Source organism: Impatiens glandulifera, chromosome 3, assembly GCF_907164915.1.
Source record: "Impatiens glandulifera chromosome 3, dImpGla2.1, whole genome shotgun sequence".
In the NCBI taxonomy this organism is placed as follows: Eukaryota; Viridiplantae; Streptophyta; class Magnoliopsida; order Ericales; family Balsaminaceae; genus Impatiens; species Impatiens glandulifera.
This window is the reverse complement of record NC_061864.1, coordinates 19,292,284-19,310,481: the sequence shown is the minus strand read 5'-3', so window position 1 is coordinate 19,310,481 and position 18,198 is coordinate 19,292,284. Positions and strand designations below refer to the sequence as shown.

The following is an 18,198-nucleotide window of genomic DNA, read 5'->3' as shown; positions in this document are numbered from 1 at the left end:
TGAACCGGGTTGGATTCGCTCATGCTTCGTTTGGCCATGGATAGTTAGGTAAATGTAGCTTATGTTTTATTAGTTTGATTGATAAACTTACCAACTCAATTGACTAAGACTATGATTGATATTCATACTTTTGTTTAATATAAATAAATAAAAAGTGGACATTTATAAAGAGTATATAATGATAAAAAAAAATAAATATTTGAACTAATAGATTAAAGGATCAATGATTCACATGATAGAAAAAAAAATTATTGAGTTGAAATTATTTGAAACAATTTAACTCTTAAACCAAATCAAAATAATAATACTAAATCCAAAAAAACATCAATATACAATAGCTTCAATTAAAAAACTTCCATGCTAATTGTAAGATACACATGTATCAAATAAAGTCTTTAACTTCAAGCTTAACATTCAAAAAATAAAAAACAAATTAGAATATGTTTATGTATAGTTCTACCACGAGAATGGAACATTCCTCCAAATTAAAAACTCAAAAAAAACTACAATTATCTAAAAACTATATCATAATTATCACAATCCACTCCAATGTTTTCTCGGATTCATAAGATATTTAGAGAAAAACGGAGACCTCATCTTGTCGTCTTCATTAAGCACCGAGTTATGACCAAAAGCAAAAGAGTCGAGTAATTCTTCGTTTAGAATTTTTTCTACACAAAGAAGTAACAAATCAATATAAAATTTAACACCATAATAAATAGGTAAATAAAAATAAACTAAAGAAAAAACCACTCACCCCTAATTGACATATTTGATGTATCTCCAGAATAGTTCTTTCCCAATAATGCATGCTCCTCTTGTGAAGTTGACATTTGATCATCGTGGGTTCTCTTTCGACTAGGCATACAATTTGACTGTAGATTTTGGGTTGCGGGTGATTGGGAAAGATTGTCGAATTGTGGCAAATGAAAAGGATCTTGAGGTTGGATTGAAGGGAGCTCTGGAAAATAATTCTTAGAAGATGATGATGGCAAATTTTGATGAAGTGGTTGATTTAATGAAGACAAAGTATTGTCAACAATAGGAGCCATCTCAAAAGGATCATTAGAAGAGGAAGTAAGACCATGATCAATATTTTCAATAATCTGATCAAGTGGTTGCTGTAATGAAGAGAAACTATTGTCGTCAACAATAGGACTAGGAGGCTTATACTGGAATGAAGGGAGGAGGTCTGGATGATTACGATCCACTGGAAAAGCATCAGCAGCAGCAGCATCAGCATTAGAAGATGAAGGAAGATTATGATGTGGCCCAAATTGAAATGAATTATGAGGCACCCGAGTAGTAGCAGCAGCAGCATAAGAAGATGAACGAGGCGCAAATTGGAATGAATGGAAGTATAATGAGTTATGATGATCATTGAGATTAGGTAGATGTTGAAATGAAGAGAACATATTATGAGCAGCAGCAACAGTACTACTAGGCGGCGGTAATTGGAATGATTGGAGGCCTGAATTCTGAGCTACCTGCTGGAAAGCATGGTAAGAATAGGAAGGAAGATGATGATTAGTACTAGTATTGTTTCCAAAACCGTCAATCATCAGCTTTGGCGATGGTCGAAATGAAGAGAAAGCATTAGGATCAATAGGAGGAGGCTGAATTAATTGAAGTGATTGATGATTTGAAGAAGAAGAAGCAACATGAGGAGGAGGAGGCCTAGGATAATAATAATAAGAAGAAGATAATGCAGGAGGAAAGTTAAGAAGAAGTGAAGAAGGGCTGCTGCTGCTGCTGCTGAAGTTGTCATAGTTGTTGAATTTGATCCTACTACTAGGATAAGGATAATTGTTGTTGAAGTTGACAGTAGTAGGTACCATATTCATTTGGTTCTTCTCTTCATTTAATAATTCTTGAACTACCTCAGGCGGATAAAGTGGTAGGCCATGATGCTCATAACTTTTGATTCGAGTGTTCCAAAAGTTCTTAATCTGGTTATCTGTTCTTCCAGGAACCTGAGGAATTATATAATTTGTTATTATTATTATTATTATAGTTTGAATTCAAGAGAACTTAATTATAATATTACCTTTTCTGCTATGCGGGACCATTTATTTCCGATCCTAGCATGAAGACGAACGATCGTCTCTATTTCATTGGCGGTTAACGGACCTTTCTTCAATTCGGGCCTTAAATGGTTTACCCACCTTAACCTGCATGATTTAGCGCACCGGTTGAGTCCACATTCGTTCTCAACCGTGTTCCAGCTGGACTCCTCCCCATGCTTGCGGATGTAATCAGCTAGAACTTCGTCTTCTTCTTCTGTCCATGTTCCTTTTTTCAATCCAACTTCTTTTTCTTTTTCTTCAGATTTCACCATTATTAATGTTGATTTCCCCGACGACGACATATTTATTTATTAAGATTCCTTTTCATATTAATTCAAAAACTTATTACATTAATTATTATTCATACATACATACATAATTATTAAGTAACAGAAACAAAAAAATATATATACATACCCGTTTAACTGATTCAATTTGTTGCAAGTGATTCTTTTTTTCTTTTCTTCTTCAACGATAATGAGGCAATGATTATGATTGAGTGAACTAGTTCTTAACCAACAATTAATAATCATAAACAGACACAAGAAATCATAAACATTCACTATTTATTTTATTTGAATTTTAAGCGGGAATTACCACTTATATTATTTTTGTTTAAATTTTCTACTAATATTAATCTCCTATCTTATCTCAATTAAAAATTATTTATCTCCTATCTTATCTCAATTATTCAAAATTATAATTTTTTATCCCTAAGGTTTATTATTTATAAAAAAAAATATTTAATTTTATATTTGAAAATTATTTATCTCCTATATTATCTCAAATATTTATAATTTTATTAATTTATAATATATAACTAAAATTTTATTATCTTTATTAAAATGTTTAACTTTATATTTATATATATTGTTTTAAAATTTATATCACTTTTATTTTATTCAAAATTATAATATTTTAATCTTATTTTTCTATTTACATTTAAGGCCTGATGTTTTGTTATAGGTAAGTATAACACTATTGGTATAGTATAAACTATACCATGTTTTTTTATATGGTGTTTGTTAAGATTTTACTATTTATATAAATTTATACCTTTATATAATTTATAAGATATTTGCTATAAAATTGTAACTAGTACTCTTAAATATATAACACTGTTATTATATCATTTAATTTTTAATTTATCATTATATCCTTTATTAATATTATATACAACTTATTATTATATAATATATTAAATATATTTTATTTAGTTTTTATATTATTTATTATACATAATTATTTTTAATATATATTTTTTTAATTGATTCAATATTTTAATTAAAAAATATATATATTTATTTTTATAACGATAATTTTATTAATTATAATTTTATATATTTATATATTATATATAATATTAATTATTTTAAGTTTATTTTATTATTTTATAGAATAGATGTTTTATTCTGGTTTTTGGTCTAAGGTCTTCCTCAATATAATTAAAGGAGGTTTCACGTCTAATAATTGACTTACTAGAATAGTAGTAGCTCCAGCCCTAACCCCAACCCGACTAATTCGAATATTTTATTTTTTGTATTTGATTTCTCATCACTCTTTCATGAGATTCACTCTTATTTTTCATTCTTTGATCAGAAGTTACGATATTTATCATCGTTACAAAGTTAGTTGTTACATCTCAAGCCCTTTGACTTCTCCACTTCGACCCCATACAATTGCTTTGCCCGATTTCAAACCCAAATTATAAATTTTATTTTAATTTAAAATCTCAAAGTCAGTTTGATTTGTTCATACAGCCAACCAACTTCAGCCAACCAACTTCTCTAATTAATTTATCCAAGAAAAATTTTAATTATCAAAATAATTATTCTTGACTAGAATTTATAGAATTCAAACATACTTGTAAATAAAAATGGATTTAGAGATAACCTAAAAATATTTTAAAAATAAATATCAATATTTTAAATAATTTAAATTTATTTTTAAGGAATAAATAAATATTTAATTATTTATTTAGATATTTTAAACGTAAGAAATGAAGAAAAGAAATCAAAGCTGACCCTAAAAAAAATATTTTTGTGTGTTTTTGTTGTAAGAGTTATTTTTTAATTTTTAATTGTAAGTATATAGACACCTAATTTTAACTCACAATTTATAAGATTTTCAAATACATTATGAGTCTTTAAATTATATATACAAAAATTATAGACTCTTCTTAAGGGATAAAAATAAAATAAATAATTATTTCGGGAATATCATGATATTCGTTAAATTCTAGAATAATTAAAATTCGGACTAAAAAAAATAAAATAATTAAAATATGGTCCACAAATAAATATTTTGAACAAATTTAATATGTATAAAGTTCAAAATAATTAAAAATTCAAATAATGATAAAATAAGTTATTATTTTGAATAAATATTTTATTCATAAAATCCAAAATAATTAGAAATTTAAGATAATAATTATTTTGAATAAATATTGTGTTCATGAAATCTAAAATAATTTAAAATTTAAGACAATAATAATTATTTTAAATAAATATTGTGTTAATATAATTCAAAATAATTAGAAATTTAAGTTTAAAATAATTATTTTGGATAAATATTTTATTCATACCATCCAAAATAATTAAAAATTTAAAATAATAATAATTATTTTAAAAAATATTTTATTTATTATTTCTAAAATAATTAAAATAAAACCCAAAAATACATCGAATAGACTAAAATAAATCTATGTCTATTAATTAATTTCCGTGTATTTTTATATAAAAATAGAAAAAAAATGAAAAAGATTAAAAGGCCAAAACGGTTTGACCCAAATAAATAAAAGCCCAAAAACACGGAGTTAGTCAATTGGTCAAAGGCCCAACAATAGACCAACAAACAAGGCACACAATGATATAAGATGGAAAGCCCATGCCATGCCCAACACATATTCAAGGTCTACATTTATCTTCTTTCTCACGATCAAAAAATCAACAATCATTTCTATTTTTGTTCAACCAAATAGAAAATTGGAGGAGGAATATGATTACACGGAATTATATTTAGGGTAGACTTGAAAAATAAAATAAAAAAAGTTTTTAATAAATTTAAAAAAAATAATTTGAATTTAAGATAATTGAATTTAAAATTATCACATTAACAAGTAAGTAATTAATATAACCTTTACTAAAAAAATTTCACATTCACATAAAATTTTAATTTTTATAATATTTAAAGATATACCTTACATAAAGAAGTGTAGAATGACTAACTCATGTGCTATAACATAAAAATAAATTAAAAACTTATAACACTTTTAAATTTATAAATAAGTTATATATTTATAACTAATAACCATTGAAAATTATGAGATAAAAAATAATTCTTTTTCTCAAATATAGATAATTTCTATAAAATAAAAATATTTATCATTCACCACCTAAAACATCATCTATATGAAAAAATAAATTGTTTATAAAATTTTCTTTAAATCTAATCTCAATCTAATAAAAAATAAAAACAAAAACAAAAACATCTCAAATAATAACTTTATATTTTCTTCAATAATTTAAATATAAATATTAAATTTAATAAGTTGATATATATATTTAGAAAAAAAAGAATATAAATAAAAAAAAAGAACAAAAGTAAAAAAGAAAAGAGAAATGATAAACCCAACGAAACTTCAACGAAAGCAAGGTCACGAATCCTACGTCGCCTGCCATGTGGGTAGAAGAGAGAAAAAAAAATAAAAAAATATTAGAAAACGTTTCAGTTCCCAATTCCCCCTCTTTCTTCTTTTCATTTCTCATTTCCAGCTATCGTTCTCTTTCTTCTCTGGCGATTTGGCTCTCCGCTCCGGCATCTCGATTTCTTCTCTTTTCTTCATCTTCTTCCGATCGAAAATGGTAAGTTTTGAAGCTCTCCTTTGTGTATCTTCAGTTCCTTCATTTATGTTTAGGATAGGTCCAGGTTCATACTACTCTTCTTTTCAGGCTGGTGTTAGCCCAGGTACATCGCCCGACAAGACTCCAAGGACTTTAAGGTAAATAAGAATTCTTATCTTTTAGAAACGTAGATGATTTTGATATCGGTTAGGGTTTAGCGATTAGGGTTTCACGATAGAAAAGTATATAGCGTGGAAATGTTTTTGATATATTATGTCCCGAAAAGTTAATTAGTTGCATATTGTGTCCCGAAATGGTGGTTTCTTATCCTGAAAGTGTGGTTTCGGGACCCGAAAGGTCCCAAAATGGTGGTTTCTTGTCCTGAAAGTGTGGTTTCGAGACCTGAAAGTATAGTTTAGGTTTATATTGTTTTTTATATCCATAAAGTGTCCCTGAAGTTGACTGCATATTGTGTCTTAAAAAGCTAGTTTCGGGACCTAAAAATGTGGTTTCGGGTCTCGAAACCAGCCTTTCGGGACTTAATATGATGGTTTCTTGACTCGAAACCGTAGTTTCAGGACCCGGATTGGTTCATTTATTTGATTATCTATCTGATTCATGGTTTTTAAATGCTTATCTTTTGTTTTTGTAGAACAAATAAACGTAAAAAGAATGCCCAAGAAACCAAAGTAGCCCCCCACAACTTGTTTTTAATTAGAACCTCGTCTTTTGGCCTTTTCAATCTTCTTCGACTACTATCTAATGAATAAAAACAGGCTGTGAAGTCAATAGGCTTTAGCTCTCTCTTATCATTATCGCTTTCAAAATGTACCTAGGAGATTTCTCGTTATCTAGTTAGACAGTTTGACTGTACTAAATGTGCATTCACCTTAAAAAGTGGCGAGAAAGTGAAGATCGAAGAAGAGGATGTTCAAATCATATTGGGTCTCCCTAGAGGGGAGCTGGACATTGTAGAATACGAGCATAAAAAGACCGATGACTAGTTGAAGACATTTAGGACTTGATAGGGTAACCCTGTTAATGGCGCCCCTATAGTGACTTATATGCCAATGAAATCATGGAGAACAATTTCAAGGTAGTCTTCATATTATTTGTTGTCAGCTGCTTTCTCTGGTGTGATCACCTAGGTCAACTAACCAGGTATATCTCATTTATGTTTTTTTCACTTGCAACTAACAACATATATGTATGGTATATGCATTGTTAAATAATCTTCAAATCTGTTTTTTTTCACTTGCAGATTTAGAATTCTGAAATCTATTTCAGATATTGATAATATCAAAAAGTTCAATTGATGCAAATTTGTACTTGAAGGATTAGTTAAATCATGTAAAAAATAGAAGGCGAATGAAAAACGACATTTCCAAGGACCACAGACGTTCCTTATTGTAAGTTATCACTAATTTATTTCCCTAGTTGCAAAAATAAATGGTTTTAACATATGTATGTTTTCAGCTGTGCTACGTGTATAGGGTGAGCAATCCTGAACTGGGAGGAGTTGATGAGCGTCGATTTCCTATACTGTCATGTTGGAATGACACGAAGTTAAAGTTTATGCTGGATATGGAATGGGCAAATGGAGGATTCAAACGTGGAAGCAATGTTAGACGCATTCCACTACCACCTCTTTAGAACGAGGAGACAAATGTGGATGAGGGGGAGTACGAAGAGACATATCAGGATAGGGGCGAACGATGATGCATATGAGGGGGTGCCTGAGCCTCAAATGGCAGCACCTAAGGAGGCAACACCTAAGAAGGCAACACCTATGAATTCACCGCCTATGAATTATCCACATATGAATTCACCACCTCTGAAGATAACACCTCTGAACACAGCAGCACTTCAGTGTGCGAATTTTACAGAGTGTTTGGTTTCATTTCTAAAGTCACTCTGATGATTGACAAAGCCATCAGAAATTTGGAAAATCTATATTCTGGCTGGGATACAACGCCATTTTATGACAACTCCATGCACATCTTATACAAATTCATGGACAATAATAAATGTTTTAGGGATGTCATGCACAAATATTTCAAGGATCGAACACCCACTGCATAAAATGAAGAGGGTTTACACGAAGATGGGGTACACAAAAAGAATGTACACAAAGAGGATGTACACGAAGAGGGGGTACCAAAAAGGGAGTACCCAAAGTGTGGGTACCAAAAGAGGGAGTACCCGAAGTGGAGGTACCAAAAGAGGGAATACCCGAAGTGGGGTACTAAAAGAGGGAGTAATTGAAGTGGTGGTTAGTAAAAAAAGAACAAAATTGGTGGTTAAAAACAAAGTCAGAAAAAATCCCATGCGGAATGCGAAAATTCTGGCACGCCTTCAATCTCCATATATGATGAAGAACAGGGAAAGAAATCAACCTTACTTTGAGTCTGCCAAAATAGATTACCGAGATGAAATCATTATGTGGTTCATTTTTGCCAATGAAGATGATAAGAATACGAGGTAATTAACAATGTTTATATTTCTTAGTTTAATGGTGTTTTCGGGTCCCGAAACCACCCTTTCAGATCCCGAAACTATCGTTTAAGGTCCTGAAATGGTGGTTTCGAGACTTGAAAGGCTGGTTTCGAGACCTAAAAGGCTGGTTTTGGGATCCGAAAAAGTGGTTTCGGGACCTAAAAGGCTGGTTTCGGAACCTAAAAGGGTGATTTTGGGACCTGAAATGGGTGTTCATTGTCCCTAAATGGTAGTTTTAATTTGGTTTTCTTTATTATGTGGTTTCAGGAAGTAATTGTTGTATGTAATCGAGCATACCAAGATCAACATAGGGCAATTTCAATCAATGAAAAATGAATGTCATGTTGAAAGTGGTATTATTGATGCATGGGCACACATTACGTGTAATAATAGTAAAAAATGTTTCGAGGGGAAAATTGTCTTTTCGACAATCGTTTTTGTAAGTCACTATATCTTTCATTGTTGTTTAAACCAATGGTCTTATTGTTATGTTGATTTCATTTGCAGGACTTTTGGAGAGATTCGGAAGCTTGTTTTGATCAAATAATTGAAGAAATGAGACAATTCCTAATAACACCCGAAGACATGAAAAATTCTAATCTTGTAAGTCGAATATTTTTATATCATCTGATTCTTGCTCATATATATCATCTGAATCTTGGTCATATTTTTGCAGATATTTTTACCAATTTTATACGAAAGTCGTTATTATTTTGTTTGCATCAATATGCAAAAGAGAGTAATTGAAATCATTAACAACCTCCCACGGCCCCCAAAAATACCATGGGAAGATAAATATGTCACAACTCGGACACTATTAATGTTGAAGTGTTTGTATGAACGTGTTTGTATGTTAAAGTGTTTATTAACTTCTTTAGTAAAACAGGTAGAAAACTTGGTGAAGTTCTTCTAAACCATCGACCTGAACATCGCAACCAAAATTGTTAAATTTCCGTTCAAAGTTTTGAAATTAGCTTAACAAGACAGTTCAAATACAACAGATTGTACAATATACTGTATGACACATATTCAAACTTATTTGGGCGATGCAAAGTGGGATTGTGGTATAACCAAAATAAATGTAAGTTACATATTTCACATTTTAATTGTTTTACAAATCTTTAATAACTACTTAATTATTATTTTTTGTAGGCAAAGGGAATGCTTGAAGCTTTATGAGTCAAATTCTGTGCATTCATCGTTCGTTCAAATTTAAACACAAATTTGAACAATATCTTTCAGAAATTTTTAGACATTTTAAAAGAAGACATTTAAATAAGTAGTACATTGTAGTATTTTTTTAGTCTTTAATTATATTCAATTATAATTATATTCATAATATTCAATTACAAACCAACATTTTTGTCCCGAAACCACTCTTTCGGGTTCCAAAATCAAGGTTTCGGGACAAGAAACCAACCTTTCGGATCCTGAAACTATGATTTCGAGATAAGAAACCAACATTTCTTGTTCCGAAACCCTGATTTTAGGACAAAAACTAACATTTCTTGTCCCGAAACCTTGATTTCGGGTCTCAAAACCAACCTTTCGGGTCCTGAAACTACACTTTTGGGTCCTAAAACGATCGTTTCAGTACGATAAATCAACATTTTTTTTCCGAAACCAAATTTTCGGGATGCGAAGCCACTAACATAAATATGACAAAAACGTAAAAATTTTCAAAGTGACAACATGATCATATAAGTACTATCTTCGTTAAAAATATGACAAAACGTAAAAATATTCCAAGTGACAAAATGATCATATAAGTACTATCTTCGTTAAAAAATATGACAAAATGTAAAAATATTCCAAGTTATTATCTTCGTTGAATGTTATCCCCACACGCATTATCTTCGACATATATTTGAGAGGACAAAAGTGATGTGAAGGATAATTGAGTCGAAAGTGGATCATTCCATTGTTGTTGTTGTTGTTGTGTTGAATCCAAAACTATAAATGTTGTGGCCGTATTTCCCTTCTTTTTTGATCTCGACGTCTTGGGGATTTTCTCAATTAAAGATTTTTTCCTCTTTGTTGGTGGTCGTCCTCAACTTCTAACTTTGTTAGGAGAGTGTATCAAAATGGATGTAGAGGGAGATGAAAATGGAGATGGAGATGCTTCTGTGTTTTGTCTTCAGATGCTTCTGTGCTTCCATGATTAAGTGACATAAACTGTTCCATCAAACCTTTTATTCCGTTCATATCCAAAAAGAACAATTGACTTCAGATTTTACTCCAACTTGTTAAACCTCTTGCATCAATCGAGTTAGACTATTGTGATGTTTTTTTTTCTTCCAGAGACATATATGAATCATAAATGTTGGTGATATTTTGATACCCACGCTTAATATCTTTACGCCACTGGTCCATTATATAATACATTGGTACCTCATTCACCCTCATTTTTTTCAACACAGCCATTATATGCCTACACAAAATACCTCTAAACTCAAACAATCGACATTGACATTTCACATTGCAATCCATTTCGGTATAATGCTCTTTGTAAGAAACATCTCTTACATGTTCTCCATTAGCCCCCAAAATGATTTTCTCAACTCTAAATATACAAGCTGACCCTTCCTCTTTAATGACTGAGATGTCGCACAACATCAACCCTCTAACTTATTCTTGAACTAATCTAAATATATCTGGAGTGTAGAAGGTTTGATATTGCCTTTCAACGGAAAATCCACTAATAGTTGGTATCAAAGAATTAAACGATTGAAAATCCAATTTCTTTTTTCTCTCGATATTTCTCAACTGAGCCCTATCATATTGCTCGACGAATTGTTTGAGGGATGTTTAAGAGTGCACGTAGTCATCAAAGAAATCGTTCATACTTTTACTCCTTTGAGATGTTGACATCCCGACCCAAAATTGTCCTTTCACATAAACAAGTATCCATTTACATCTTTCCAAAAACAAAGATTTCAACCAAACATTATCTTCCAGCTGATAATCTTCTATTAGTCTATTCCAATCCTCTTCGCATTTTTGAATATTTATGGAGTTGTATACTATGTTTTTTAGCATCTTTTTTATTAGATGATATTCAGTATTGCTTCCAAGTTTTATAGGAAGTTTCTTCATTATATGCCACAAACAAAATCGATGATGAGTTTTAGAAAATACCTTCTCAATTGCAATTGCCATGGATCGACATTGGTCTGTTATTATGGCATTTGGAGGTCTATCATCCATACATTCCAACCAAGTTCTAAGCAACCAAGTGAAAGAATTTGAATCTTCACTTGACAATAAGCCACATCCAAGTAAAATGGATTGACCATGATGATTAACCCCAACAAACGGAGCGAATGACATGTCATAACGATTTGTCAAATAGGTTGTATCGAAAGAGATAACATCGTGAAAATTTTCAAAGGCAGCTCTGCACCTACCATCTGCCCAAAACACATTTTTAGTTCGGGATTCCTCGTCAAAATCAATAAGGTATAAAAAGTTTGAGTTCCTGATTTGCATTCTTAAGAAATAATTAGTGAGTGCTTCAACATCCCCACTCTCTAACCTCAACCTTCGTGCTTCTGTAACATAATTTCTACATGTTCTCTCATTGAAAGACATGTTTTCATACCCTCCATCTTCCACTACAAGGGATTGAAATGTTTTGGCCACAGTTATTCCAGCTTCATCGTTTGTATTCAATCTTCTCTTTACATTTTCGTCTATTACTTTGTAGGATCTAACATGACATATCCTCTTAGGGCTTAATGTATGGTTGTGCTCAAGACAAATACTTTTATCACATATTCCCCTTCATTTCAAACAACAACATTAATCTTTGTTTTACAATCTGTCTTCATTATTGGTCTAGGCTAATGAAATTTATTTTTGGCTTTCGATTCTTTCATAAAACTTTTGGCACAACCAATGCTGAAGTATTTCCTCTTACCACCTACATTTTTGCTCCCTAACTTGGTAATGTCGAATCCAGTTAAGTGGGCAAATGATGTGTATAATTCAAAAAGTTGTTCTTCAGAGGAAAATGTCATTCCAACACTAGAAATGTGACTGCAAAATATAAGTGTAACGGTAAGAAATACATCCCGAAAACACCCTTTCGGGTCCTGAAACCACTCTCAAAACTACCTTTTCGGGTCCTGAAACCACCCTTTCGGGTCCTGAAACCACCATCTGGGATCCCAAAACCACCCTTTTAGGTCCCGAAACAACCCTTTAGGGTCCTGAAACCTGCATTTCTTGATCCAGAAACCATACATTCGGGTCATGAAACCACCATTTCGGGTCACGAAACGACCCTATTGGGTCCCAAACTATCATTTTTGGTCCAGAAACCATACTTTCAGGTCCCGAAACTACCCTTTCGGGGTCCCGAAACAACCCTTTAGGGTCTCGAAATCTACATTTTTTTATACCAATAATTGGGTACCTTTTGGGTTCAACAACAGGGGTGAATTTGTTCAGATTATGTGCTTCATCTACTGTGTTGTTCAAATTTGGTGCTTGAGTAGTGTTGGTTTCCTGAAAGTTCAAACAGTTCATCATCACAAAAACGAAGCACTAATGCAGCAGAATAACGAACTGAAATAAATCCCTAAATCCTAAGTAACTAGATCTGTAAAAACTAAAAACTAAATAACTAGATCGGTAAAAACGATACCATGGGGTTTCGTTGGAGAGGTTTTAGGGAGAGAAATAAATGACGCCGGAGAAGTTTCGAGGAAAAAATAAATGACGCCGAAGAAGTTTAGAGGGAGAGAGAAATAAATGAAGCCGGAAATAAATGAAGCCGAATTGGTGAAAAAAAAAATATTTTTTTTATTTTTCTCTCTCATACCCACGTGACAGGCCACGTATGATTCATGGCCTTATTTTCGCTAAAGTTTCGTTGAGTTTATCATTTCTCAAAAGAAAATAATAATTTATAGGTTGTCTAGCTTATCTTCTTCACCTCATTTTCTCTCTCATGGAATTATGTGTGCTTGCTATTGACGGCTATTTAATTTATGTCAACAAAAATTGAGTATATATATAATAGGATGAGCTTGGCCCTAGACTACATCCGTCCGTGACAATAGTTGTGTGAGTACTTGAGTACTTGTGTGATCATTTTTCCTACGATCATATGTCGTTTTATTTTCTATGTGGATAGAATTTGGTCAATAAACTAACAAGCCTGAAATTCATTTCACACCCTTTTATAATGATTTATAAAAAGTTTAAAATTATATAAACCTAATATTATTTGTTTATTAAATTTTATGTTAAATTTTATTAACTTAGATGGTTTAAATGTTAAATTTATATGGTTAGTAATGTCGTACGTTTATCAAAATTTATCTTGAATTTAAAATATTTTTTTTTATTATTCAATAAGTGTTGTATTTATATGGTTAGATTACAAGTTTAAGACTTATATATAATATTTTAATATTTAACCGTTTCAAATTTATAAGTGAGTTAACTCACAATCCGACTCAAATATATATTTATTTTTATTGAATTATATATAAATAACGGTTTATTAAAATAACATGTTAATCAACAAATTAAATATATAACTTTTTTAAGATTAGTTAAACAATTATGAACAAATTATTATTATTTTTAACATTTTGTATTCATCGAGAACACATATCCTCTTAAAATTGTATAAACCATGACAACAATGGTTGGAGTTGGCCTATGAACGGTTAATAAGAAAGTGTTTTCAAATGACTCTAAGAAATTACTATTAACAAAAAAAATAAAATTTAAAATCAAAATTTGGTATAGCCTTTATTGTCATAATTCTTTCAAATATTTTCACGCATACATAAGATATTTTGGGCACAAAATCGGACAACTCATCTCGTCTTCATTTGGAAGAGTCGTAAACATATTTCCCTCCGTCTAGCACCGAGTTATGACCAAAGACAAAGGAGTCGAGTAATTCTCCGTCTAAATTTTTTTCTACACAATGAAGTAACAAATATCAAATTTAACACCATAATAAATAAATAAATCACTGACCCCAAATCGACATTGTTGATGTATCTCCAAAATAGTTGTTTCCCAATAATGCATCCCAATCCTCTTGAGAACTTGGAGATTTGATGTAGGCATACAATTTGATTAGGCATACAATTTGATTGTAAATTTTGGGTTGCTTGATTCTGAATTGGTGGGAAATGAAAAGGATCTTGAGATTGGATTGAAGGGAGCTCTGGAAAATAATTCTGAGAAAATGATGATGGCAAATTTTGATCAAGTGGTTGCTGTAATGAAGACAAAGTATTGGCAACAATAGGACCCATCTCAAAAGGATCATTAGAAGAGGAAGTAAAACCATGATCAATATTTTCAAGCTAACTGAAAAGAAGATGAAGCAGCAGCAGGATGCCTAGGATAATAATAATAAGAAGAAGATAATGCAGGAAAGTTAAGAAGAATTATGTTACCTCTTCAGCTATGCGTGACCATTTATTTGCAATACTGGCATTAAAAAGAACAATCGTCTCTATTTCATCGGCGGCTGTTATCGGACCTTTCTTCAAATCAGGTCTTAAATGATTTATCCAGCATAACTTACACGATGATTTCATGCAGAGATTGAATCCAGATTCTTTCTCAACGGTGTTCCAGTTCACTTCCCCATGCTTACAAATGTAATCAACTAGAGTTCTATCTTCTTCATCTGTCCACGTTCCCTTTTTCAATCGAGAACTTCTTGTTCATGTGAATTAGATTTACATATTTATAAACCCCTTTTCATATTAGATGAATCATGCATAATTCAAAAACTTATTACATATACCGGATCTTGATTTGGATGAATATGAAAACAAGAAGAATCGCTTGTAAATTGAATCAATCAAGAATCAAGATCCTGTATATTCTATCCCTGTTTTCTCTTTTCTTAATTCTGTGCGTATCAATGTAATAAGTTTTTGAATTAATATGAAAAGTGATTTAAATATCAACAACTGTGAAATCTAACTCACCTGAACAAGAAGAATTTGGATTGTAAAAAGGTACGTGGTCTCAAGAAGAAGATGAAGTTTTAATTGCTTACATTCGTAAGCATGGGGAGGACGCGAGCTGGAACACCGTTGAGAACGAATCTGGACTCAATAGGTGCGGTAAATCATGTAGGTTACGGTGGATCAACCATCTAAGACCTGGTTTGAAGAATCGTCCGATAAAAGCCCCCCCGAAGAAATAGAGACGATTGTAAATGGTCAGGTATAGCTGAAGAGGTAACAACATAGTTTCTTCTCTCTTCAAACTATAAGTCTATATATAATAATAAGTTCTTGATTGTAAAAACATGTAAATGAAATCAAAATAACAAAAATTAAATCTAAACTAACAACATCTAACCCAAAATTCATTTAAATCATGATCGGTCAGTTGGATTTAATCTTGAATCTTTTTGGGCTCATTGTGTTTAAAATTTATTTTGAGCTTTTGAGTCTAAAAAGATTTAAGTTTAAAGATAAACAAAACGAACTTAAAATAATTGAATTTAGAAGTAAACAAATCACATTTGACCGAAAATCTTCATTTTGAGTTTTTGGTGCATTCTTGATTTTAATCGCTTTGATTCTTGTATTTTCTTGTATATTATGTGAATATATTATAGTACTATCATTTTAACTCAGAACAAATTGAGTTATGAGTCATTTTTGGTTACCATTTAGTTAAAAATAGGAAGAATAGTCGAATTTTTGTTGTAGCGACGCATGTTCAAGTTTTACCCGGCGCTTCTTCAAGTCTATTGTCGCCGAGAGCCGACGCTTCTTCCTCTCCCGTTGCGTTGCACGCGGCCGACCGAGAAAACTAACCAGATGCTTGGAGTTGGCTGCTGCTGGCTAAGATTTCCGACAACCGATGATTCCCACGAAAGCGGCTGCTGCGCAAGAGGAGGAAGCATCAACACTTCCTGACGCTTACTCAAGGGTTCCCGATACTTCAGCGATGCTCTTTTCGCACGCCTGCTTCCGTTCTTATCCGACCGAGAGATGCTCCTCATGGCTAGGTTTGTCGACGCTTCCGACCGAGTTTTCCAGCTGCTGCTCACCATCCGACCGTTCTCCCTTGCTTCTAGCTAATTTTCCCGACGCTTGAGACCCATTTTTTCTATTTTTGGCTTTTATATTCGTTTATTTTGTTTAGTCTTAAGTTTCGTTTTGGTTTTTGCATGATGTAAATTTATGATTTTCTTGATTTTAGGTTTTAATTTTAGGTTAGATTAAAACCTAAAACACAGCATCAATAACTCTAAAATTAAAAATCAAACTACAAAAATATAAAACCTTTAAAATCAAAAATACAAAAATTAAAACATAAAAAATCAAAAACTTAAAAAATTGAGAAGATAAAAATCTCTTCATAAATTTGTTTGAACTCTAAAATATTTATCCTTAAATATAAAACTCACCAAAATCCTTAAAAACATAGTAGACTTAGAATAACTTTAAATATGAGATTTATTAACTTTTAGTCTCCTTAACACTTGTGATAATATTATATGAGGATTTATTTTCCTACTTTATATTCTTTCATTTTTTACTTTTACTTTATTTCATTTTGCTGTACAAATACAAAAGATTCACATCAAAGTGGATAATATCACGCTTAGATTTAATGTATACATGAAAAATTAAAAATATAAAAAGTAAAAAGTAAATTATATTTTAAAAGACAATAACTGAATTAGTAGAGACCCAAAGGCATTTTGAGACTTAGTTAGCCAAACTCGAATGAATCTCTAAATATGGCGTGCATACATGCGCATTATTTGTTTTTTAATTTTATAAAAGTTTGGCGACGACTATTTAGTTTTGAATTTGTTAAAAATTGAAAAAACTCTAAATAGACTTATGTCGACTTCCCATTAAATATCATAATATCTCATAGATTCTATACTAGTAAGTTATGGAGTCGTTTATAAAGTTTCGCTTTTAAAAACTTAATTTTCAATCACGTAAAATTGATCCACTCTCACAAAGTTTTCAAATTTGGTCATCCTTAAAATTCCTGCACAATTTTTTTTTACGATTTTACCGGAGTCCAAGCTTAGAATATTAGAGGTGGGTTAAATCTCAAGCCTTCTGACTACTCCATTTCGACCCAGACAATTGCTTCGCCCGATTTCAAACCCGAATTTTAAATTTCATTTTAATTTAAAATCCCTAATGTCAATTTTATTTGTTCATTCAACCAATCAACTTCTCTAATTAATTTACCTCTAAATTAATTTAATTTAGAAAAATTCCAAAAAATATTAAATTGTCAAAATTATTATTTTTGACTAAAATAAAATTTCACCTAATTTGTAGGATATGTTCAAATTTTTTTTTTAACTTTAAGTTTTTTAATTCCAAAAATCACAAAAAAATTTCCTACCTTTTAAACATATTCTTGACCAACACAAAATAATTTAGGACATATTTGAAAAATCCCTTACTTGGTAGTATCATAAATAAAATACTACAACTCTAAAAATTAAAAAGAACAATATTCCTATATGTTCTTAATATTATCCTCAAAAATCTCGTGCACAGAAATTCACATTCGAGCGAATTTGAATATTTTTCCGTTTGTGTATCCTTATTTTATTAGTTTTCGTCTAGACAAATAACACAAAATTCCGAATATCAAATAAGTGTAATAACCATTCACATCTCAATAACCAACCTTTTAGGACGGGTGTATGGGACATACCGTCAAAACTCTTTCCCAAACGTAACCAGGCATCCTACCTTTAATCAAAATACTCTAATTTTTTTCCTAATTTCTTTAGGAAACAAGCTATGGTGACG

General features: G+C 31.1%; 2 protein-coding genes across 2 annotated transcripts; both read right to left on the bottom strand.

Annotated features, from left to right (window-relative positions):
- Positions 1-534: 534 nt before the first annotated feature.
- LOC124929931 (transcription factor MYB92-like) lies at positions 535-2,338 on the bottom strand. The gene is made up of 4 exons (XM_047470310.1): positions 2,048-2,338; positions 1,881-1,973; positions 758-1,616; positions 535-671 (listed from the first exon to the last, which is right to left on the bottom strand). Exons 1-4 carry the CDS (start codon positions 2,336-2,338, stop codon positions 535-537), a joined length of 1,380 nt encoding a protein of 459 aa, XP_047326266.1.
- Positions 2,339-12,607: 10,269 nt separating this feature from the next.
- LOC124929930 (transcription factor MYB1-like) lies at positions 12,608-16,406 on the bottom strand. The gene is made up of 3 exons (XM_047470309.1): positions 16,219-16,406; positions 14,833-15,097; positions 12,608-12,913 (listed from the first exon to the last, which is right to left on the bottom strand). The coding sequence occupies exons 1-3, from the start codon at positions 16,404-16,406 to the stop codon at positions 12,608-12,610; spliced, it is 759 nt and encodes a 252-aa protein (XP_047326265.1).
- Positions 16,407-18,198: the final 1,792 nt, after the last annotated feature.

Coding starts and splice junctions, on each gene's coding strand:
- LOC124929931 (XM_047470310.1), bottom strand. CDS start 2,338: ATGGTGAAATCTGAAGAAAAAGAAAAAGAAGTTGGATTGAAAAAAGGA. Junction 1,974..2,047: donor GGTCCCGCATAGCAGAAAAG/GTAATATTATAA, acceptor ATAATTCCTCAG/GTTCCTGGAAGAACAGATAA. Junction 1,617..1,880: donor TACCACTTTATCCGCCTGAG/GTAGTTCAAGAA, acceptor CAATTAATTCAG/CCTCCTCCTATTGATCCTAA.
- LOC124929930 (XM_047470309.1), bottom strand. CDS start 16,406: ATGAGGAGCATCTCTCGGTCGGATAAGAACGGAAGCAGGCGTGCGAAA. Junction 15,098..16,218: donor CAGCCAACTCCAAGCATCTG/GTTAGTTTTCTC, acceptor ATGAACAAGAAG/TTCTCGATTGAAAAAGGGAA. Junction 12,914..14,832: donor GGTCACGCATAGCTGAAGAG/GTAACATAATTC, acceptor TTGAACTTTCAG/GAAACCAACACTACTCAAGC.